At 38.8% G+C, this 23957-nt stretch overlaps 2 protein-coding genes across 2 annotated transcripts in view; both read left to right on the forward strand.

Annotated features, from left to right (window-relative positions):
• The window catches only part of MCUB (mitochondrial calcium uniporter dominant negative subunit beta), a 121632-nt gene that overhangs the window by 87835 nt on the left and 9840 nt on the right, over positions 1–23957 (forward strand). The window contains exons 2-4 of the mRNA XM_054486526.2: positions 5971–6046; positions 7159–7329; positions 11253–11357. Coding sequence (XP_054342501.1) covers positions 5971–6046; positions 7159–7329; positions 11253–11357 — 352 coding nt within the window. The remainder of the gene's footprint in view (positions 1–5970; positions 6047–7158; positions 7330–11252; positions 11358–23957) is intronic.
• LOC129035751 (HIG1 domain family member 1A, mitochondrial-like) lies at positions 20781–21230 on the forward strand. The gene has a single exon (XM_054486530.2). The coding sequence runs from the start codon at positions 20833–20835 to the stop codon at positions 21112–21114; it is 282 nt and encodes a 93-aa protein (XP_054342505.1). The 5' UTR covers positions 20781–20832; the 3' UTR covers positions 21115–21230.

A 23957-nucleotide genomic window follows, 5' to 3' on the forward strand; every position in this document is an offset into this window, starting at 1 on the left:
GGGTGGGATTACTGGGTCACATATAAATGTATATTTAACTTTATAAAGAACTGCCAGGCTGGGTGTGGTGGCTCACGCCTGTAATCCCAGCACTTTGGGAGGCTGAGGTGGGTGGATCATGAGGTCAGGAGTTCAAGACCAGCCTGACCAACCTGGTAGAAACCCCGTCTCTACTAAAAATATGCAAAAAATTAGCCAGGCTTGGTGGCGTGCACCCGTAATCCCAGCTAGTCAGGAGGCTGAGGCAGGAGAATCACTTGAACCTGGGAAGTGGAGGTTGCAGTGAGCCAAGTTCACGCCACTGCACTCCAGCCTGGGCGACAGAGCAAGACACCATCTTAAGAAAAAAAAAAAAAAAGAACTGCCAAATGTTTTCCAGAATAGTTTTACCATTTACATTCTTGCCAGCAATGTATGAGAATTAGTTGCTTTTTGTATTCTTAGAGTTTCTATGTCTTTCTGTGTTGCACCTAGGAGAGTTATTGTCCAATTCATTCGTTTTCTATTGACTTTATTCAGACTAGAATTTAGGCTATTAAGCTGGGTTTTTTTTTAGATGGAGTTTCACTCTTGTTGCCCAGGCTGGAGTGCAGTGGTGTAATCTTGGCTTACTGCAAACTCCACCTCCCAGGTTCGAGTGAGTCTTCTGCCTCAGCCACCTGAGTAGCTGGGACTACAGGCCTGCACCCTATATCCAGCTAATTTTGTATTTTTTGTAGAGATGGAGTTTCACCATGTTGGTCAGATTGGTCTTGAACTCCTGACATCAGGTGATCCACCTGCCTTGGCCTTCCAAAGTGCTGGGATTACAGGCATCAGCCATTGCGCCCAGCCTAAGATGGGCTTTTTACATGTACATAGACCTTTTTTGTTTCCAGGAATTCTAATTAATCATAGTCACTCATTTTTGTTTTATTTCTACCAACTTTAGTATCATAATTTCTTGTTCATTTTCTGGAAGCCAGTTATCCCTTTTATCTTTGTGAAGACACTAAATATAATTTATGTTAACATCAGTTTTGGAAGACTCTTATTTTTATTTTCTCTAAAGTAAATTAATCTTCAAAATAAATGTGTTGTTTTTTTTTCTTAGCATTTAATTCCTCATGTATTCAAATTTTGGATTACAGATTCTAAGTAGAAATTTATCCTTCTTTCTGCACTTACCCTTTTCTGTCTAGTAATTTTATATTGCCTCCAACTGGATTCCTGTGGCCTGAGCCAGCTCTTAAATTACCAGCATAAGATCCCTGTCCTGAATGTTATAGTGATACTTAAGATCATAGATCAGCCAGGTGCGGTGGCTCACGCCTGTAATCCTAGCACTTTGGGAGGCCGAGGCAGGCAGATCATTTGAGGTCAGAAGTTCAAAACCAGCCTGGCCAATATGGTGAAACCCCATCTCTACTAAAAATACAAAAATTAGCTGGGTGTGGTGGTGGGCGCCTGTAATCCCAGCTACTCGAGAGGCTGAGGCAGATGAATTGCTTGAGCCTGGGAGATGGAGTTTGCCATGAGCAGAGATCGCACCATTGCACTGTAGCCTGGGCAACAGAGCAAGACTCCCTCTCAGGAAAAAAAAAAAAAATCATAGATCAAGTTCTCAAACTACTGGAAGGCTTAGCTTGATCTTCACATGGGCCGCTTTTAGTCTCCTGCCAATAGAATGTCAAACTCTCAGTTACTTCTTGTTTTGGACTATTAAAAGATAATTTTCAGGAATAGGTAAAATCACAATGCTCATATGGGTTACTATGATCTGTTTTCTACCCACGGAACACTCTGGCAGCACATGTGTGGATATTTTTCTCATACCAACAACCAATTCTCCAACTTTCCAAACACCATCTGGGTGTCCTACAATTTAAATCAATACTGACACTATCTACCTGGAGTTTAACATCAGATCCCACAAGTTAATAGCTTAGTCCCACAAGACTGCCCCACTTAAGATGCAAATTATAAGTCCTGGGCCTCTCATGTTTCTCACAGGAGGCTGTAAATCAGGGGTTCCCATGACCCCCTCCTCAACCTCAGCTATTTACTAAAATTGCTCACAAAACTCAAGGAAACAACTTTACTTATGCTTACTGGTTTATTATAAGGATATTCTAAAGGATACAGCTAAACTGTTGGATTAAGAGATACATAAAGCAAGGTACAGTTTGTGTGAACATAGTTTTCACTGTTGAGAGGTCCCAAGCCCAGAAGCTTCTGTCTCATGAAGTTGGATTATGTCACCCTCCCAACATGTGGTTGCATTCACCAACCTGAAAATTCGCCGAACCTCATTGTTTAGGGACTTTCATGGAGGTTTCATCATGTGGGCATAATGGATTTTATTAACTCAGTCTCCAGCCTCTGTCTCCTTCCTGGAGGCTGGGAAGATGGGACTGAACATTCTAGGCTTTTAATCAAGGTTTGATCTTTCTAGCAACCAGCCCCATCCTGAAGCCATCTAGCATCCCACCAGGAGTTACCTTGTTAAAACCACAGAAACTCCAATCACTCGGGAAATTCCAAGAGATTCAGGAGCTCTGTGGTCAGGAATAAAAAATACTTCATGGTTAAAGAGAAGCCCAAATCATCTTTTGCCCTGATACCAAATTCCATTTAAAGGCAGTAACGCTTGACCAGGCACTAAAATTTGGAATTCAGAATGATTCTACGCAGAAATTTAGCATGTTGCCGCGAAGCCTGGGGCAGCAGGGGGTGTGTATGTGGTGGTGGGGATTGTGGGGAGGTTGACTAAAGCCCAGCTTCTCAAAGTGTGGTTCTCACCCTTGAAACTTCAGTTTACCTCTGGAGCTTATTAAAAATGCAAATCCTCACAAACTGACCTTTTAGATTAAAAATCTCTGCGTATGGGGTCCAGGAATCTGTGTTTTTAAGGCTTCCAGGTGATTATTAGGCATGCAAAAGCTTGAGAAAGCCCTGCTATTTTTCTCAGGCCACTCTGCCTTCTTTCAGCATCTTCTGGTTGTCATGTGGGTGCCTCTATCTTGTGGGTGCTACAGTTACTGCTTCAGTAGTACACCTGAAACTTTATCAGTATATTAAATGATACTTTGTAATCATTTTATATTGCCTCCAACTGGATTCCTGGATTCTTGCAGGCATTATCACCAATGGCATTTAGGAACCTGACTCATATGTCTTTAGCATTATACAGACTCTAGCATAGAATTTGATAGGTAACGTGTAGAAAAAAATCTGGAAGGATACATGCCAAACCACTAGCAGTGGTTACCTCTGGGGAGACTTCCAGGGTTATAGAGAAGTAAAGGGAGGGGCTCTTTTACTCTCTACCTTTTTTTTTTTTTTTTTTTTTTGGAGACAGGGTTTCCCTCTGTGGCCCAGGCTGAAGTGCAGTAGCTACAATCTCGGTTCACTGCAGCAGCCTCCTCCTCCTGGGCTCAAGCAATCCTCCTGCCTCAGCCTCCCAAGTAGCTGGGACTACAGGCGTGTGCCACCATGCCAGACTTTTTCTGTAATTTTTGTAGAGACAGGGTTTCACCATGTTACCCGGGCTAGTCTCGAACTTCTGGGCTCAAGCAATCCATCTGCCTCAGCCTCCCAAAGTGATGGGATTATAGGCATGAGCCATCATGCCTGGCCTACTCCCTACCTTCGTGTATTTGACTTTTATGCATGGAAAATTATCTGTCTCATTATTTTTATAGAAGAATTTTGATAGAGAATTCTGATGTGTCTCATTTTTATGTAGTTTTGCTAAAAGTAGTAGACGGTATTGTAATATCCATTATCTACACTTGGAGAACTTCTACCTATATTTATTTATTGAGAGTTGCATCTATTTTAAGACATCATCTGCCTTTTTCTTCTCATCTTAGTAGTGAGCTACATTTTTAGAAATAATGCTCAGGCCGGGTGTGGTGGGTCACACCTGTAATCCCAGCGCTTTGGGAGGCCGAGGCAGGCTGATCACAAGTTCAGGAGTTTGAGACCAGCCTGGCCAACTTGGTGAAACCCCATCTCTACTAAAAATACAAAAAATTAGCCAGGCATGGTGGCAGGTGCCTATAATCCCCGCTACTTGGGAGGCTGAAGCAGGAGAATCACTTGAACCCAGGAGGTGGAGTTTGCAGTGAGTTGAAACTGCACCACTGCACTCCAGCCTGGGCAACAGAGCAATACTCCATCTCAAAAAAAAAAAAAAAAAAATAGAAAGCTCAAATGAACAGTCTTAATGTAAAAGACGATGTTGTGTTGACATTTATTGCCTATGTTGTGTTTAATACTAAAATATGTATTTGAATGTTTTGTTTTACTTATTGATGAGGTTCTTTTAATTTTGAGCATAATGGACCCTCACTTGGGTCAGTGTCATCTTTATTTTTTGAAACAGTGAACACACTTTTAACCACTGATTTATTATTTTAATAGTGTACCCTCAAATCCTGAAAAATTTAAAAATGCAGTTTATAAAAGAATTATTCTTTGCACAATTACTGGCAAACTTATTGTTAATAAACTACTGTAAGGTGATGCATTAAAAAATCTGGATCAGTATCATACAGCCACCGTGTTGTGACTTTGGTACCAATTTCTCTGGTACAAGTCCTTTTGAGTTCCAAATGCCTGTGAACCAATTCCCCAATGCCTGTTCTTTCTACTCCCACAATATTTTTGTTCACACAGTGCACCATGATATTATTCGGTCTTCATTAAGCACCAGTGCAATTGTGTAAACACAAACACCAATGCAAGCCCCCAAAACATGTTCCGTGGTGAGGTGGTCATTCAGATGTTGTAGACTCAGCACTGCTGTCCAATAGAACTTTCTGTGATGATAGAAATATGCTATTCCTGCGCTTTTGCTTTTCAGTGAGATAGCCATTAGGCATAGGGAGCTTTTGAGCCCTTGAAATGTGGCAAAGGTGACTGAGGTTCTGAATGTTTGTGTACATAATTTTTTTGTGGTTGCTGTTTATAGGAGACAGGGTCTCACTATGTCGGCCAGGCTGGTCTTGAACTCCTGAGCTCAAGCAATCCTCATGCTTCGGCCTCCCATAATGCTAGGATTACAGGCCTGAGCCATCGTGTCCTGCCTGTACATAATTTTAACTAATTTAAATAACCACATTTAACAAGTGTCTACCATATCGGACAGCACAGATCTAGAGCAGTGTTTTTCAAACGCTAATGTGCATGTGAATCATCTGAGGATCTTGTTAAAATGCAGACTGGAATTCAGTAAATCTGGTCTGAATCTGTGATTCTGCATTTTTTTTTTTTTTTTTTTTTTTTTTTTTTAGACAGAGTTTTGCTCTTGTTGCCCAGGCTGGAGTGCAATGATGGGATCTTGGCTCACAGCAACCTCCACCTCCCGGGTTCAAGTGATTCTCCTGCCTCAGCCTTGCGAGTAGCTGGGATTACAGGCATGTGCCACCATACCCGGCTAATTTTGTATTTTTAGTGGAGACAGGGTTTCTCCATGTTGGTCAGGCTGATCTCGAACTCCTGACCTCAGGTGATTTGCCCACCTTGGCCTCCCAAAGTCCTGGAATTACATGCGTGAGCTACCATGCCCGGCCCGATTCTGCATTTTTAATTAGCCCCAAGATGCTTCTGGTCTGGGGACCGCATATTGAGAAGCACGTATCTAGACTAGATATATCCATTTGTTTTAGATTATTACCTGAAAGGAAATACTGAAAGTAAAAATTCTCAAGGAACTCTAGGATTTTCAGGGGGCCTCATACCCCAATTTGGGGATCCCGTCCTGGTGTGCTACTGCTACAGCATACATAGTAGCAGGCAAGCATATAGCCAGGAAGGTTCAGTGAGCTTGCCAAAGGCTCACCCTGGGGATGCCTGACAAGTTGAGTTTTTCATTATGTTTTTCGTATAGTATTAAAAATAATCTTACGGTAAAATAAAGACACTTATTTCATCTTTCCCACTCTTTTTTTAAAAAAAAAACAAATTAATCTTTCCTTCTTGTAGGTTTTATGTGTGAAGCTGTGTGGAAATGTGAAATACTACCAGTCACACCATTATAGTACCGTGGTGCCACCTGATGGTAAGCTTTCTTACCATTTATTTGATACACATGTTAATTGTTTCCCTTTCTTCCAAATAAAGAGCTGCGAGAGTTTTGAGCAGAATAGACTTTTCTTACACTATCCCCATCCCACCCCACCCCGATTGAGTTCACTTCCACCTTTTTGTGCTCCCATAATATAGCTGCTGTCTTTTGTCAAATTCCCACCTTAGCAATCAGAGAAATTAGAGATGATAAGCAATAGTCGGGTGGGCGTGGTGGCCTGTAATCCCAGCACTTTGGGAAGCCACGGCAGGCGGATCCCTTCAGCTCAGGAGTTTGGGACCAACCTGGCCAACAAAGCAAAATCCCATCTCTACAAAAAATACAAAAATTAGCCAGGCGTGATGGCACATGCCTATAGTCCCAGCTACCCAAGAGATTGAGGTGGGAAGATTGCTTGAGCCCAGGAGGTAGAGGCTGCAGTGAGCCATGATCGTGCCACTCTAGTTTGGGCAACAGAGTGAGACCCTGTCTCAAAAAGAAAAAAAAAAAAACAAGAAATAGTTTCTGTCCTCAAGAAAACTAGAACTTAAGTGTTTACCTGGGAAGACTTTTTTTCTTTGTCATGTAATCAGGGTCTAGCTGTGTCACTCAGGCTGGAGTGCAGTGGCATGATCTCGGCTCACTGCAACTTCTGCTTCCCAGGCTGAAGCCGTCATCCCAGCTCAGCCTCTTAAGTAGCTGCAAATACAGGCGCACACCACCATGCCAGACTTAATTTTTGTATATTTTGTAGAGATGGGGTTTCGCCATGTCGCCCAGACAGCTCTCAAACTTCTGCGCTCAGGCAGTCCACCAATCTGAGCCTCCCAAAGTGCAGGGATTACAGGCCTGAGCCACCATGCCGGCCACCTGAGAAGACTTTAAGCCGATAATAAAGTGTGGTACGTGCTACACTAAAATGTTATAGAATGGTAGGGAATATGTAAACTGTAGTATAATGAAGGCATTATTGGAGTAATACAAATTTTTACAGGACTTCAGAGGCTTGTGAATTTCATGTTTGAGCATTCCTTCTAGAATTCTTGTATTTGTGGTTTTTTTTAAAGTAAATTTTACCCATTTTTTTTTCTCTTTTTCCTTAACAGAAATAACAGTTAGTTATAGACATGGCCTTCCCTTGGTAACACTTACCTTGCCATCTAGAAAAGAACGTTGTCAATTTGTAGTCAAACCAATGTTGTCAACAGTTGGTTCATTCCTTCAGGACCTACAAAATGAAGATAAGGGTATCAAAACTGCAGCCATCTTCACAGCAGGTATATATGTATATAATTTTACAACTTTGTCCCAGGGTTTCTGTCTCTCCTGAAATTTTGTTTGGTTCTTTACTTTTCTAGAAGGAAGTACATTGTTTAATTCATTAGATAATAAATGGTTGGTCTTTATTCTTTCATTTTTATGTATCAACACTATTTAAAAAACTGTTTTGGCCTGGCGTGGTGGCTCACGCCTGTAATCCCAGCACTTTTGGGAGGCCGAATCAGGCGGATCACCTGAGGTCAGGAGTTCGAGACCAGCCCGACCAACATGGAGAAAACCCGTCTCTACTAAAAATACAAAATTAGCCACCCGTGGTGGTACATACCTTTAATCCCAGCTACTTGGGAGGCTGAGGCAGGAGAATTGCTTGAACCCAGGAGGCAGAGGTTGCAGTGAGCCAAGATCACGCCATTGCACTCCAGCCTGGGCAACAAGAGCAAAACTCCATCCCAAGAAAAGAAAATAAAAAAAAAAAACTTTTAACTTCATTGAATGAAAAATTAATGGAATAAATTTAATGTAAATTTCAGTTACTTATTTTATAAACTTAGCCTTAAAGGTTTTTCGTGAGAAAATCTTAGTGGCATAGGCATTAGCATGCAATTCTCAGCAAAATTTGAATAATTAGAAAACAAAATGCAGTTTTAATTAAAATAAGCCAGTGAATAATTAAAGTACACAAAAAATTTATTCACCACTGTTATAAAGCAATTACAGTCTAGTATGTTTTTTGGCAGAATTAGTTCTTAGGAAGAATATACATTTTTTAAAAAACCAGAAGTATGTCATCATTTAGACATTTAAAATTTAGAATACAGTTTTTATGTTCTCATAGTCTGAAATGGTCTTAGACCAACTGCTTCTAAATAGAATAAAGAAATATTTACCCTATCCCACTATATAGCAGCTGCAAATACAGATAAATTAATAAATTTGCATTATTTTATTATGATATTAAATACTTAGAATAAAGTTATTTAGGTTCATGATTACTGTTGCCGTTTTGAAAGGGAAGTAAACATACTTTTTCCCTATCTGAGTTCCAAATTAATTAAAAGATAGAGAAGTTGGAAAATGGAGATTAATTGATTCATTCAAGAAATATTTATTGAGCACCTAATGTATGTCAGGCACTGTTCTATATGCTAGAGGTAGTGCAGAGAACAAAAGGGATAAAAACTCCTGCCCTTATGGAGCTTATATTTAGGAGGAGAAAAAAACGAGATAAATTATGTATTATGTTAAATAGTAAGTGTTATGAAGAAAAATAAAGCAGAGTGTGGAAGATGTGTGTGGGCAGGGGTGGGCTTGATAAGATTACATTTGCACAAAGACCTGGGGGAAATGAGGGAGGGAGTCACATAGAGGGAAGAGAGCTCTGGGCCGCACGCGGTGGCTCACGCCTGTAATCCCAGCACTTTGGGAGGCCAAGGTGGGTGAATCACCTGAGGTCAGGGGTTTGAAACCAGACTGGCCAACATAGCAAAACCCCTTCTCTACTAATAATACAAAAATTAGCCAGGTGTAGTGTTGCATACCTGTAATCCCAGCTACTCAGGAGGCTGAAGCAGGAGAATCGCTTGAACATGGGAGGCGGAGGTTGCTGTGGTCCGAGATGGCACCACTGCACTCCAGCCTGGGTGACAGAGTGAGACTGCATTGAGGTGGAAGCCTACTAGACAGTGACCACAAAGAGGAGGGAGCTGGGAGAAAGGAGGAGTTCTGAGAGGTGGGGAAGGGCAGATCAGGAAAGGCTTATTGTAGGTTGTTGTTAGGACTATAGATTAAGATGGAAGGGACGTTTCTTCCTGCTAAAACCTTGATCAGAGAATAAGGTTTTAGCCCTATGGCACAATGGGCTTCCTAATATTTCATCCTTGAACTAGACAGACATTTCCCCCAGGCACAGGAACACTGGAATGTCCATGGGCATTTTCCACAGGGGCAGGGCCCTCTTTCTAAGCTTCTAGGGGCAGGCAGACCCAAACCTGGAAGTCAGAAGGGCCTGCACTGAGCAGTGCTTTCCTGGTGGTGTGTACTCAATTAGTATTGAAGTGAATGAAATAAGAGAGGTTAAAACGATAGATGTTTACCCTGCTTATTTCTAAAAATAAGGTTAGTAGCTTTGAAACAGAAAGCACAAAGAAAGAGAATAGAAGTCTTAGAGAAAAGGGACTCTTTGGACTGAGTGCAAACACCCTATCGGGGTTTAAATTGATACCCAAGAATACATGAAAAATTTAACACTGTATCACTAGTGCTTAAAAATGTTTCATGTCAGTCTTTTGCTATTCATACCTTTGTATCAAGGATAATGTAGTATTTCAACTGAGAAATCATATTCAGTGGGTGTCTTTTTTAGTAAGATTTTAAGGAGCTGGTTTGAAGTCATTTACATGTAAATTTTTAAATGACACTTGGAAAGATAAAGCGATTGGTGTGTTGCTGATTTTTTTTCCTTCTTTTTAAAAGACTCTGTGGGTGGAATTTGCCTGCATTTAATTTGGGCTTGAAAAGAGTGTTCCAAGCTTGTCACAGTTTTGCCCATTGTGTGGGTTGAATTATTTGGCAATTTTTTGGAAAATGATCTCACTGCAACTGATGAACAGCAACCCAAACAGCCAAATTCTAGGAACAGACACAGGTGCAGACTTGATTTGCAGTCTTCTAGAACAAAAGAACTATAGGGAGGCAGACAAGAGGCAGCAGCCAGTTTCTTTGGGATGTTACTAGTGTTAGTCCTGTCATCACACATATTAATGTAGCTAAAATAGCTCTGGTTGAATGTAACCAAATGAATGTCAGGCCGGGATTTGAAAATACGCATCCAGCATTTTCCTGGACTTAATTTCATGTAATTATATGTGAACTATTCTGAAGGGAAAATGATAGAAAAAGAAACCTCTACCCAGCACCAATTTTTTGCTTATTGTTCAGTGAATTTGCTTTCTTAACACCTGGATTACGTTAAAGTTTGGTTCAAAAATATAACAAAACCTAGGCTCTATGAGAAGCTGTGCAAAGCACATTGTGGTTAAAATTTTTCAAGACTTTTTTTTTCCTGAAATACTCCTAGGATATTTGAAATTACTATTAGAATCTCTCCTGCCTCTCTCCCCTTCCACAAAATAAACCATACAGTGCAAATTTATTTCTTAGGCATTACGTTCATTATTGTCCTCACCTCCTTGACAGTTTGCCTCTTCATTTTTTTCAAGCTTGAAAGGGAAATGAGCCCATGTGGTGATAGTTTGTGGTGCTATTTAGCTACTAAATTTTTAACCACCACAAATCAGTTACCTCTAATAATTAAAAATAAGAGAAAGGCAGGGTTTTTAAATAGTTATACCCTTATGCCTACATGTGCCAGTCAGAAGCTTGGCTGTAAGCAGCAGAATGGACTCTGGCTAAGCAGAGGAGTATGTCAACAGGTTGTCATGCTGGAAGTGGCAGAAGACAGGCCCGGAAGAGGGCAGGAACTAAGAGAAGACACGAGCAGAGACCAGGTTAACCCAGGAACCACCTGATGGGCTCTGCTGCCTACACTCCACCCCACCCCCAAAACTGTCACCTGCCACTGCTCTGGCCTTGCTGTGAAGGGTTTCCACCTCCCCTGAACCTTTGCATGACCCTCCACAGATGCAGTTTCACCAAGGGCATTACCTGGATTCCAGCACAGCTGACAGGGTGGAGAGGGAGTGCCTGCTTGTTCCATTTCGTCCAAGGAAATGGGAGGTAGAGCAATAAAGGAGGATTCCCCTCAATGGGAATAGTGTTTGGGTTTGGGGACACCCCCCACAAAAGTAAATTGTCCACTATTATATTGTAAAGACCTGGGTTAGTAATTTTCTCTGTGTTGGAAAATGGTTCTTACTGTTCTAAAACAAAGACATACTCATGCATGATGTTTTTCTTTCAGATGGCAACACGATTTCAGCTTCTACCTTGATGGATATTTTGCTAATGAATGATTTTAAACTTGTCATTAATAAAATAGCATATGATGTACAGTGTCCAAAGAGAGGTAAGAAACACAGCTATCCAACTATTACTTTTTTTTTTTTAGATGAATTCTCATTTGCTCTGTTTCCCAGGCTGGAGTACAGTGGCGTCATCATAGCTCACTGTAATCTCAAACTCCTGGGCTCAAACAATCCTCCCACCTCAGCCTCCAGAGTAGCTGGGACTACCCGCATGCACCATCATGCCTGGCTAATTTTTTAACATTTTTTTAGGGATTGGGTCTCCCTATGTTGTCCAGGCTGGTATCTTCACTTTTACCTTTAGCTGTGAGGTTTCCAGAGGGAGCAAAGTTTATGTTAAGAATCTTAAATTTATCAGATGACCAAGAAGTCTTTGGAAAACCAGTGTTTAAGCTTTTCCAGCAGGGATATAAGTGATCACCTACAGTTGCCTAGCAGGGCTTTTAGTCCCATATACTCTTTTTAGACTTTCAGGATTTTACTTTAGGATCTTGAATGCTTAACCGACATTATTGGGTTAAGAGAGAGGTAGGCCTGAAAATCAAGAATTCAAGTATATATGGTTGTATAGCTCTTAACTCTTGTAAAAAAAAAAAAAAAATTTATTATTTAAAGCAGTTTTAGGTTCAAAGCAAAATCGAGCAGAATATAGAGAGAGTTCCCATATGCTCTCTGCACCCCACACCCTTTACTATCAATATCCCACACCAGACTGGTATATTTGTTAAAATTGGTGAACACACTGACACATCATTGTCACCCAAAGTCCATAGTTTACATTAGGGTTTACTCTTGGTGTTGTATATTCTATAGATTGTGACAAATGTAGAACTACATGTATTCATCATTAATGTACATAATGTAAATAATTATCTTGTTTTTATTAATCTTTCTTAAATGTATATGTAGCTTACATTTATTTTAATATTTAACATTAAAAGTGTCTTGGGTCTTTATTTAGACGTTTGGTGATGTTTTTATGACCAGAAATATGCTGTAAGAACCTAACTCTTGCTTATATCAATTAGCCTATGGTAAAATTGGTTTCCTTATAGTTGTTTCATTTAAAGTTGCAGTTTTCAAGAACCTGTCTATGACGTTAAGAATTATACAGAATAGGGCCAGGCAAACTCTACCAAACTCTACCAAAATTCAAGGATGCTCAAGGCCCTGATAGAAAATGTTTGTTATATTTGCATTTAACCTACATACTCCCTTCATATACTTTAAATCTCTAGATTACTTACAATACCTAAGACAGTGTAAATGCTGTGTAAATGGTTGTTATACTATATTGTTTTTTCATTCATTTTGTTGTTGTTGTGTTGTTAATTTTTATTAGATTTTTTTCCCAAATATTTTCAATCCATGGTTGGTTGAGTTCACAGATGCAGAACCCACAAATAAGAAGGGCCGATTGTGTAGCCTTTTCAGATTCGCTTCTTTCTTTTTTTGGGCGGGGGTGGGGGCGCATGGTAGTAGGGCCAGGGACATGAGAGAGCAAGGAAGAGAAAATAGGATATTTAAGAAAGGGGGTACAACAGGGAAAATATTAAACAGTGAGAGAGAGGCGTGAAAAAAGGGGGAGAATGGGAAGACAAAAAGGAGAAAGGCAAGAGGGGAAAGAAGAAGGGGGAAAGGAAGAGAAAGCAAAGAGAAGAAAAGGGAGTGATAAGGGAGGAGACAAGAGGCAGTAAAGAAGAAAGTGAAGAGGAAGGCCAGATTGGCTTATTTCACTTAGTAATATGCATTTAAGTTTCTTTCATGTGTTTCAGAGCTTGTTAGCTCATTTCCTTTTAGTGCTGAATAATAGTTCATTATCTGTATGTACCACAGTTTATTCATTCACCTACTGAAGGACATCTGGGATACTTCCAAGTTTTGGCAATTATGAATGAAGCTGCTATAAACACACATGCGCAGGCTTTTGTTTGCACGTAGATTTTCAAATCATTTGGTTAAATACCCAGGAGCATGATTGCTGGCACATATGGTGAGAGTGTTTAGTTTTGTGTAAAACTGTCAAGCTGTCTTCCAAAGTGGCTGTACCATTTTGTGTTCCTACCAGCAGTGAATGAGAATTCCTGTTGCCCCATATCCTTGCCAGCAATTGGTGGTATTAGTGATTTGGATGTGATTTTCACCATTGTAGTAGGTGTGTAGTCATTGTTTTAATTTGTAGTTTCTTAATGACGTATGATGTTGAGCATCTCTTCATATGCCTATTTGCCATCTATGTCTTCTTTGTTGAGGTGTCTTTTCAGATCTTTGCCCATTTTGTGATCAGGTTGTTCATTTTCTTTTGAGTTCTTTGTATGTTTGGGATAACGGTCTTGTATCAGATATGTCTTTTGCAAATATTTTCTCCCAGGCTATGGCTTGCTTTCTCATTGTCTTTCACAAGTTGAGGAAATTGCTCTCTGTTCCTGGTTTGCTGAGAGTCTTCATTGTGAATTGGTGTTCAGTTTTGTCAAATCTTTTTCTGCATCTATTGATATTATCATGTGATTTTTCTTCCTTAGTCTGTTGATGTGATGGATTACATGAATTCATATTCAAGTGTTGAGCCTTGCATACCTGGATAAATCCCACTTAGTTGTGGTGTAGCAATCTTTTCAGACATTGTTGTATTTTATTTGCTGTTATTTTGCTGAGGATTTTTGTGTCTATATTCACGAGAGATATTGGTCTGTGGTTTTGTTTTCTTACAGTGTTTTTGTCTGGTTTTAGTATTAAGGTAATGCTGGCCTCATAGAATGAGTTAGGAAGTATTCCCTCTGCTTCTGCCTTCTGAAAGAGATTACAGATAGTTAATATAGTTTCTTCCTTTGATGTTTGGTAGAATTCACCAAGGAAATCCATCTGGACCCGGTGCTTTCTGTTTTGGAAGTTTATTAGTTATTGATTCAATTGCTTAATAGGTATAGGCTTATGCAGATTGTCTATTTCTTTTTGTGTGAGTTTTGATAGATTGTACCTTTTAGAGAATTAATCTATTTTATCTAGGTTATTGAATTTGTGAGCATAGAGCTGTTCATAATATTTCTTTATTTTCCTTTTAATGCCCATGGGACCTGTAATTAAATCCTCTCATTTCATTTCTAACATGAGTAACTTGCTGTCTCTTTTTTTCTTGATTAACCTGGCTAGAAGTTTATCAATTTAATTGATTTTTTCCAAAGAACTAGCTTTTAACATCATTGATTTTTCTCTGTGGGTTTCCTGTTCTCGATTTTATTGGTTTCTACTCTATGTTTATAATATACAGTAGAATATATAATATGTTATGTAGAGTATATTATATACTCTATATAATAAATATTCTATATTATTTCTTTTCTTCTGCTTGCTTTTCATTTCATTTGCTCCTCTTTCTCTAGTTTCTTAAAGTATAAGTTCAGATGTTTAAATTTTAGATGTTTATTCTTTCCTATTATATGTATTCAATGCTATAGATTCCCCTCTGAGCATTGCTTTCACTGCCTTCCATAAATTTTGATAAGTTGTATTTTCATTTTTTAAAAAATATTTTAATTTTTTTTCTTGTGATTTCTTCTTTGACCTATGTGTTAGAAGTACATTATTTAATATCTAAGTATTTTGGGATTTTCCAGCTATCTTTGGGTTATTGATTTTTAGTTTAATTCCACTGAGATCCTAAAGCATACATTGTATTTTTCTTTTTTTACATTTACTCATGTGAGTTTTATAGCCTTCATTGTGATCTGTCTTGATGAGATGTTCCCTGTGAACTTGAGAATGTGTATTTTGCTGTTGTTGGATAGTCTATAGATGTCACATTTATCTCAGTTGATTGATGGTGCTATTGAGTTCAACTGTATACCTCCTGATTTTCTGCTTGGCAGATCTGTCCATTTCTAATAGAGGAATGTTGAAGTCTGTAACTGTAAACATGAATTCATCTATTTCTTCTTGTAGTTCTATTCATTTTTGTTTTGCCTCATGTACTTTGATGCTGTGTTAGGAGCATACACATTAAGGATTGTTCTGTCTTCTTGGAGAATTGGCCTTTTATTATTATGTAATGTCTCTCTTTACTCCTGGTAGCTTTCCTTGCTCTAATGTCTGTTTTGTCTGAACTTAATATAGCTATTTCAGCTTTCTTTTTATTAGTGTTAGCATAGGATATCTTTCTTCATCCCTTTGCTTTTCATCTATATATGTCTTCATATTTAAAGTGGGTTTCTTATAGACAATATATAGTTGGATCTGGGTTTTTGACCCACTCTGACAAGCTCTATCTTTTGATTGGTTCATTTAGGCCATTGACATTCAAATTGATTACTGATATACATAATATCTACTATATTTGCTACTGTTTTCTATTTGTTGCCACTGTTTTTTTTTTTCCTGTTTTTGTCTTCCACATTTGTTCTGCCTTTTTTGGTTTTTAATTGAGCATTCTGTATATTTCATTTTCTCTCCTTTTCCAGCATATTATTTATACTTCTTTTTTTAGTGGCTGCCTAAGAGTTTGCAATGTACATTTACAACTATTGCAAGTCCACTTTCAAATAACATTATATTGCTTCATGGCTAGTGCAAATACCTTATAATAACAAAATAATCCCAATTTCTCCCTCATACTCCTTGTCTCACAGCTGTCATTCATTTCCGTGATTCATAAGCATAGGTATACTAAGCATACATAGTCAAAACCAGTGTTAGCATTATTCTTTTGAACCGACTGTTATCTAGTAGATCAATTAAGAATAATAAAAATAAAGGTTTTTATTTTACTTCCACTATTCCTTCTCTGATTCTCTTTCTTTCTGTAGAGCTAAATTTCCAACCTATATCATCTTGCTTTTCTATGAAGAACTTCTTTTAATATTTCTTGCAAGGCAGGCCTGCTAGCAACAAATTTACTCAATTTTTGTTTGAAAATATCTTTGTTTCTCCTTTACTTTTGAAGAATAATTTCACAGGGTACCAAATTTTAGGCTGCTTTGTTTTTTTCTCTCAATACTAAATATTTTATTCTACTTCTTGCTTGTATGATTTCAGAGAAGTCAGGTTTAATTTCTTTTTTTTCTCTGCTATAGCTAAGGGTTCCCCCCACTCCCTGGCTTCTTTAAGAATTACTTTCTTTATCTTTGCTTTTCTGCAGTTTGAAAATGATATACCTATGTGTAGTTTTCTCTTGGCATTTGTTCTGCTTGTGTTCTCTGAGCTTACTGGATCTGTGGTTTGCTATCTGACATTAGTTTGGGGGGAATTCTCAGTCCTTAATCAAATAATTCTTCTGTTCCTTCCTTTCTTCTTCTAGTATTCTCATTACATACATGTTATTCATTTTGTAGTTGTCCTAAAGTTCTTGGATATTCTGTTCTTTTTTTTTTTTCAGTCTTTTTTCTCTTTGCTTACCAGTTTTGAAAGTTTCTAATGAAAAATCCTTAAGCTCAGAGATTCTTTCTTCACCTATGTTTCATCTACTAACAAGCCCATTAAAGGCATTCTTCCTTTCCATTACAATGCTTTATCTCTAGCATTTTATTTGGATTCTTTCTTAGAATTTCCATCTGTCTTCTTACATTACCCATCTGTTCTTGCATGTTATCTACTTTTTCTAGTAGATTCCTTAGCATACTATTTGTAGTTATTTCAAGTTGCTAGTCTGATAATTCCAACGTTCCTGCCATGCTGGCTCTCGGTCTGATGCTTATTCTGTCTGTTCAAACTGTGTTTTTTGCCTTTTAGTAAGTCTTGTAATTTTATGTTAAAAACTGGATGTGATATACTGGATAAAGGGAACTGCAGTAAATACGCCTTTTATAATAAGTGATAAAGTAAGGTATGGAGGGGAAGTGTTCTGTAGTCCTATGATTAAGGGGACTAGGTCTCAGTCTTTTAGTGAGCCTGTACCCCTGGACTTTGAACTTCACAAGTGCTTCTCAGCCCTTCCCCCACCCCCCACCACCTTAGGTGGGATAGGATGGTTACAGGGTGCTGAAGTTGGGTTTTTCTTTTCCCCTAGGTTAACTAAGCTCTAATGAAATCCCAATTGGTTAGGCTCTGGGAAAATAATTTACCTTGTGGACAGTCCTTGTTAAGAGTAACAGAATTTGGCCAGGCACGGTGGCTCACGCCTTTAATCCCAGCACTTTGAGAGGCTGAGGGAGGGGGTATCACTAGGTCAGGAGTTCGAGATCAGCCTGCCAACATGGTGAAACCCCCGTCTCCACTAAAAATACAAAAATTAGCTGGGCATGGTGGCAGGCGCCTGTAATCCCAGGTACTCGGGAGGCTGAGGCAGGAGAATCGCTTGAACCTAGAAGGCAGAAGCTGTAGTGAGCCAAGATCATGTCATTGCACTCCAGCCTGGGCAACAGAGCGAGGAAACTCTGTCTACTCCGTCTCCAAAAAAAAAAAAAAAAAAAAACAAAAAACAAAAAAAAAACCAGAATTCTCTGGCATATTTCAAAATCACTACTTTTCCTTTCCTGCTGCCGTAAGGAGGAGATTTTTTTCTTCAGTTTTCACTGTGAGTACCTAGTAGAGCTCCTAGAAGTGAAACTCACAAAAGTGTGGGAATGCCCCCACCTATGGGACTCCCTGGAATGCTTACATTTCAAGAGTTGTCCACGCTGAGCCTCCAGCAATTTGTCAGTTACAGTTCAGGTTTTCCTACCCTGGTACTGATTCTTTGCAGATTTCTGCTCATGAGTCTCTGCTTCGCTAAGTTGTCATTGTCTATATTTATCTATCTTTTCAATTTTGGGGACAGCAATTTTCCCTCTAACGTTAGTTTTCTTATGCATCTAAGAAGAGTTGTTGATTTTCATTGTATTCAGCCATTTATTAATTGTTAGGATGGACTGACAACTTTGGAGTTTTTTATGTCAGACAGGAAACTGGAAGTCTTAACTCTTTCTTAAACAGAGCTTTTTTCATCTCAAATTACCATTTTGGCCATTAGCAATATTCTTTTGGACAGTTCTCAGCCATTATTAGTTCAAATATTGCTGCTTTTCCTTTCTCTCTTTTTTGTTCTTCTGGTAGTCCCATTATGCCTAAATTACACTTGTGCAATTGTCCCACAGTTCTTAGATATTTCGTTAGGTTTTTTTTTTTCCATTCTTTTTTCTCTTTGACTTTCAGTTTGAGAAGTTTCTGTTGGCATACCCCCAAGCTAACTGATTCTTTCCTCCCCAGTGTCTAGTCTACTGATGAGCCCATCAAAGGCATTCTTCATTTCTGTTACAGTGGTTTTTATTTCTAGCAATTCCTTTTGGTTCTTTCTAAGTTTGTATCTCTCCATTTACATTACTCATCTGTTCTTGCATATTGTACACTTTTTCCATTAGAGCCTTTAATCATAGTTGCTTTACTGTCCTACTCTGATAATTCCAAAATCTCTGCCATATCAGAGCCTGGTTCTGATGCTTGTTTTGTCTCTTCAAACTGTGGTTGTTGTTGTTTTTTTCTTTGCCTTTTAGCTTGTCTTTAAATTTTTTGCTGAAAGCTAGATATGATGTATCAGGCAATAGAAACTGAGCTGAATAGGTCTTTAGTGTGAGGTTTTATGTGGCTAGGAGTTAGATGTTTAATGTTTGCTGTAGCTGTAGGTATCAGAGGCTTTCCTCTAGTGTCTTTATTTTTGTTTCCCCTGATGTTTTGGGGTTTCCCTATAAATTCTTTCTCAAATAGAATCTGTGCCTTGTATAAAACTGGAGCCCTGTTAATGTAGTGGTAAGATATTGAGGAGAGGAATCATTCTATAATCTTATTATTAAATATATGTATATGTATTTTTAATTGGGCCTGTGTCTCTAGAATGTAATCTTTACAAGAGTTTCTTAGCCTCTTTTATTCTCCTGTGTGAGGCAATAAGGCTAGAGGGGTCTGTAGTTGACTAATTGCCCTTTCTGCAAGTCAGATAAGGCTCTGGTAAAGTAGTTTCCTATTATGGAGGACATGTGCTCAGGGCTATTTCAGAATGGTTATTTTTCCTTTCCTCCTGCCCAAAGCAGGGAGAGTATTTTTCTCTGATCTCTGATCTTCACTGTGAGAACCTGGTAAGTTTCCAGGAAATAAAACTCATGAAAGTGTGGGAATTTTTCCTTCAATGCTAGTTCACACTGAGTGTCCAGCAATTCACCAATTACAGTTTAAGAATTCCGGCTAGTATTGGCTCCTGAGGCTTCTTCTCCCAGTAAGCTATAATTATAGACTGTTAAGGGTAGGAGGAAGAAATTCATAAGTCTATGCCTTAATAAATTGGTGATAAAATAAATAGATCAACAAATAATAGAAGGCTCTTACTTACAGTGAGGTGCTGAGCATCTACTGGTAAATGTGGGAGAGTTTCTGGAGGTGGAAAATCATCACGTTGCAGCCAAATTCTAGATCAGGCAAGAGCCATCAACAGGGAGGGAATTTAGATAAGAAACTGCTGTTAAAAAAAGTCTTCCAGCTTGAAGCAGCTCCAGCTAGCCATTATCTGTTACAGTTTGAACACCAGTGACTCCTGTGTCTTTGTGACTTGCTCCCTCTCCCCCTTTTTTTGTAAGTACTTTCTTACTTTTTGGTATAGAAAGATGATCCAGGTTGATCTTGTACCTATCATGTCCCATCACTTTTATCAGCCATTTCTCTGAGGACCCCTCAAACAAAAATAATTTTTAAAAATTTTAATTGTATATTATGTGAGATTTTCAAATACAAACAAGAAAAAAGAAATTAAAGTGAATCACTCATTTCAACACTTACAAACTTTCTTCCATTCCGAATTCTCTTTTAACATCAGAGCAGTATTTAACTGCAAAGAGAGAAGGGTGACAGAAATAGAAAAATATGGAAGAGGAAATCTCTGTTAAGATATTATACAACTTTCATGTCCAGTGAGTTCCTAACACCCTGGAAGGTCTTTCACTTGCTGTTCTTTGGGTTGCATTTATGAACAAACAAGTGGAAATAGATGTTTACAGGCCATCCCATTACTCTACATGACCTTCCCATCCCTCAAACCACCACATGGAACATAAGCCTTAGGTCTAAGTGGGATAAAGCACAACCTTCGCACTCCTGCCCGCTCATTAGAAAACCCCTCTTGCTGCCTGGAAGGGCTGTGTGTTGGGATTGAACTCCTAGGGCAGAAGCCTCCCTGGAGATGGGAGGTCAGTGAGCCCAGGTTTCCCTGGAACCTCAGCTTATGAAAACTGTATCAGACTTGCCAAGTCTCACAGTGTAAACAGGGACACAGCAGGTATAGTTGGAAGGAAAACAATGGCAGAGGAATCATACTGGATTAACTGAAAATGAAATTTATAAAATTACAAATTTGGAGTTTTCAAAAAAGTTATTTAAACTCCATTTAACTAAAATATTCCTAATACATTGCAAATGTGGATTTGAAAATTTGGGGTATGAAAATTAAGTTCACAAGGAAGACACATAAATGAGAAATAAGCTTCTGAAGAAAAGGAAAAGATCAGAAGCCGGTTGGCGGGTGAGAGGTTTTTTCGCTCTAGGGAGATTGTTCAAGCAATCATTATGTCAACAGGCACAGGTGTTTCCCTTCCTTCATATGAGGAAGATCAGGGATCCAAACTTACTCGAAAAGCTAAAGAGGCACCATTCGTACCCGTTGGAATAGCAGGTTTTACAGCAATTGTTGCATATGGATTATACAAACTGAAGAGCAGGGGAAATACTAAAATGTCCATTCATCTGATCCACATGCATGTGGCAGCCCAAGGCTTTGTTGTAGGAGCAATGACTGTTGGTATGGGTTATTCCATGTATCGGGAATTCTGGGCAAAACCTAAGCCTTAGAAGAAGAGATGCTGCTTTGGTCTCGTTGGAGGAGCTTGCTTTAGTTAGACGTCTCATTATTGAAGTTACCTATTATTGTTGGAAATAAACTAATTTGTATGGGTTTAGATGGTAACATGGCATTTTGAATATTGGCTTCCTTTCTTGCAGGCTTGATTTGCCTGGTGATAGAATTACTAGTGACTAGTTTACTAACTAGGTCATTCAAGGAAGTCAAGTTAACTTAAACATGTCACCTAAATGCACTTGATGGTGTTGAAATGTCCACCTTCTTAAATTTTTAAGATGAACTTAGTTCTAAAGAAGATAACAGGCCAATCCTGAAGGTACTCCCAGTTTGCTGCAGAACCTCACATATTTTGGATGTTGTATAAGAGTCCTGTTTGCCCCAGTTAATTCAACTTTTGTCTGCCTGTTTTGTGGACTGGCTGGCTCTGTTAGAACTCTGTCCAAAAAGTGCATGGAATATAATTTGTAAAGCTTCCCACAATTGACAATATATGTGCATGTGTTTAAACCAAATCCAGAAAGGTTAAACAATTGAGCTGCATAATAGTAGTATTTATTAAAGAATCACAATTGTAAACATGAGAATAACTTAAGGATTCTAGTTTAGTTTTTTGTAATTGCAAATTATATTTTTGCTGCTGATATATTAGAATAATTTTTAAATGTCATCTTGAAATAGAAATATGTATTTTAAGCACTCATGCAAAGGTAAATGAACACTTTTTAAATGTGTGTGTTGCTTATTTTTTACATAAGAATTGTAAACATTGAACTGAACAAATTACCTATAACAGATTTGATTAATGACTTACGAGCAAGCTGGTTTGGCCAGACGGTATACCCAAACTTTTATATAATATACAGAAGGCTATTAAGCTTGTGAAATTCTCTTGTCTAATCTGAATTTACATTCCATGGTGATAACATGGTATATGTATTGTTATTAAAGTAAGTGACCCATGTCAAAAAAAAAAAAAAGAAAAGGTAAAGAATAATTATCTCATTTTTGGCCTTTATTAGGAGATGCCACAGACAAATGTTATGAGTCAGTTTAGGTTGGTGGTGTAACATGAATTCTGTGGTGCCCGTGCTTCTGAAAGAGCAGAGCCAAGGGCACTCATTGTTGAACTCAGATAAACATTTCGTGGCACTTGACAAAGACTCTCACCTTGACTAAACTGCAGTCAGGTTCCTCAGAACCCTCTTCTCAACCAGGCGTTAACCATGGCCTATAAAAACTGTAAACTCTCAGCACAGATTTTGTCAACACTGCCCCCCTCACACCACACACACTAAGAGACTTGAACAAACATTTGCATAGTTTCTAATAGCTCAAGGCCACATCATTTGGATGACAACTCTGGTTCTTTTAGAATGTCTGTCTGAGAAAGCTCAGTACCATCTGGAAAATTTACTGTTTATTCCAGCCAAAACCTGGTGATAGGTCAATAAGCCATACAACCTCATCTTTAGAGCAGTGCTGTACTTTGAGTATGTTCCCCAAAGTTGATGTGTTGGAAACTTGATCCCCAGTGTTGTGGTGTTGGGATGTGAGGCGTTATTGGGAGGTGTTCAGCTCATGGGGGCACTGCCCTAATGAATAGATGAATGCCATTTTCACTGGAGAGGTTATCTTAGCAGTAGGTTCCTTATAAAAGGATGAGTTTGGCCCCTTCTTGTGCTGTTGTGCATACACACTTGCTTTCTCTCTGCCTCCCTTTTGCCATGGGATGATGCAGCAAGAAGGTTCTCACCAGATATGCCAACACCTTGGTCTTGGACTTCCTAGACTCCAGAACTGTGAGGAAATAAAATGTTTTTCTTCATAAGTTGCCCAGTCTGTGATATTCTGCTATTGCAGCAGAAAACAGATTAAGACAGAAAATTGGTACCAGGAGTGGGGTTATAAGAAATATCTGAAAAGGTGGAAGTGGTTTTGGAATTTGGTAATGGGCAAAGGCTGGAAGAGTTTGGAAGAGCAGACTAGAAAAAGCCTATATTGCCATGAACAGAGTGTTAAGGACAATTCTGGTCAGGGCTCGGAAGAGAATACCTGTAGGAAGTCTGAAAGTTTTTAGAGATTTACTTAAGTGGTCATGATCAGAATGTTGGTAGAAATATCGATGGTAGGCTGGGTGTGGTGACTCACACCCTATAATCCCAGCACTTTAGGAGGCTGAGGCGGGTGGATCACTTGAGGTCAGGAGTTTGAGACCAGTGTGGCCAACATGGTGAAACCTTGTCTCTACTAAAAATCCAAAAATATATATGTGGTAAAGGCCAATCTGATAAGCTCTTTGAAATGAGGAATATCTTGAACTGGAAGCTGGAATAAACACCATTATTGTTATAGACTTGCAAAGAACTTCTGCGCCCTCACCAGAATTGCCCTTAATACTCTGTTCATGACAATACAGGCCTCTTCTAGTGTGCTCTTCCAAACTCTTCCAGCCTTTGCCCATTACCAAATTCCAAAGCCACTTCTACCTTTTCAGGTATTTGTTATAGCAGTAACTCTGCTCCTAGTACTAATTTTCTGTCTTAATCTGTTTTCTGCTGCAATGGCAGAATATCACAGACTGGGCAGTTACAAAGAATTGTTCTCATATCCAAGGGCTTTATGGAAGGCATAATTTAAGAGTGACAAACTAAGATACCTGGCAGAAGAAAATTCTAAGCAAAATATTGAAGAATCTGCATGGTTTCTTTAACTGCATACAGTAAAATGAGAGGAGAATTGATTTAAAGACAGAATTCACAATTAAAAATGAGGCAGAATGTAAAATATTTGGAAAATTCACAGCTGCCCCTGAGAATCCAGAACTTTAGAGCTA

The sequence above is a fragment of the Pongo pygmaeus genome, chromosome 3, assembly GCF_028885625.2.
Source record: "Pongo pygmaeus isolate AG05252 chromosome 3, NHGRI_mPonPyg2-v2.0_pri, whole genome shotgun sequence".
Classification (NCBI taxonomy): Eukaryota; Metazoa; Chordata; class Mammalia; order Primates; family Hominidae; genus Pongo; species Pongo pygmaeus.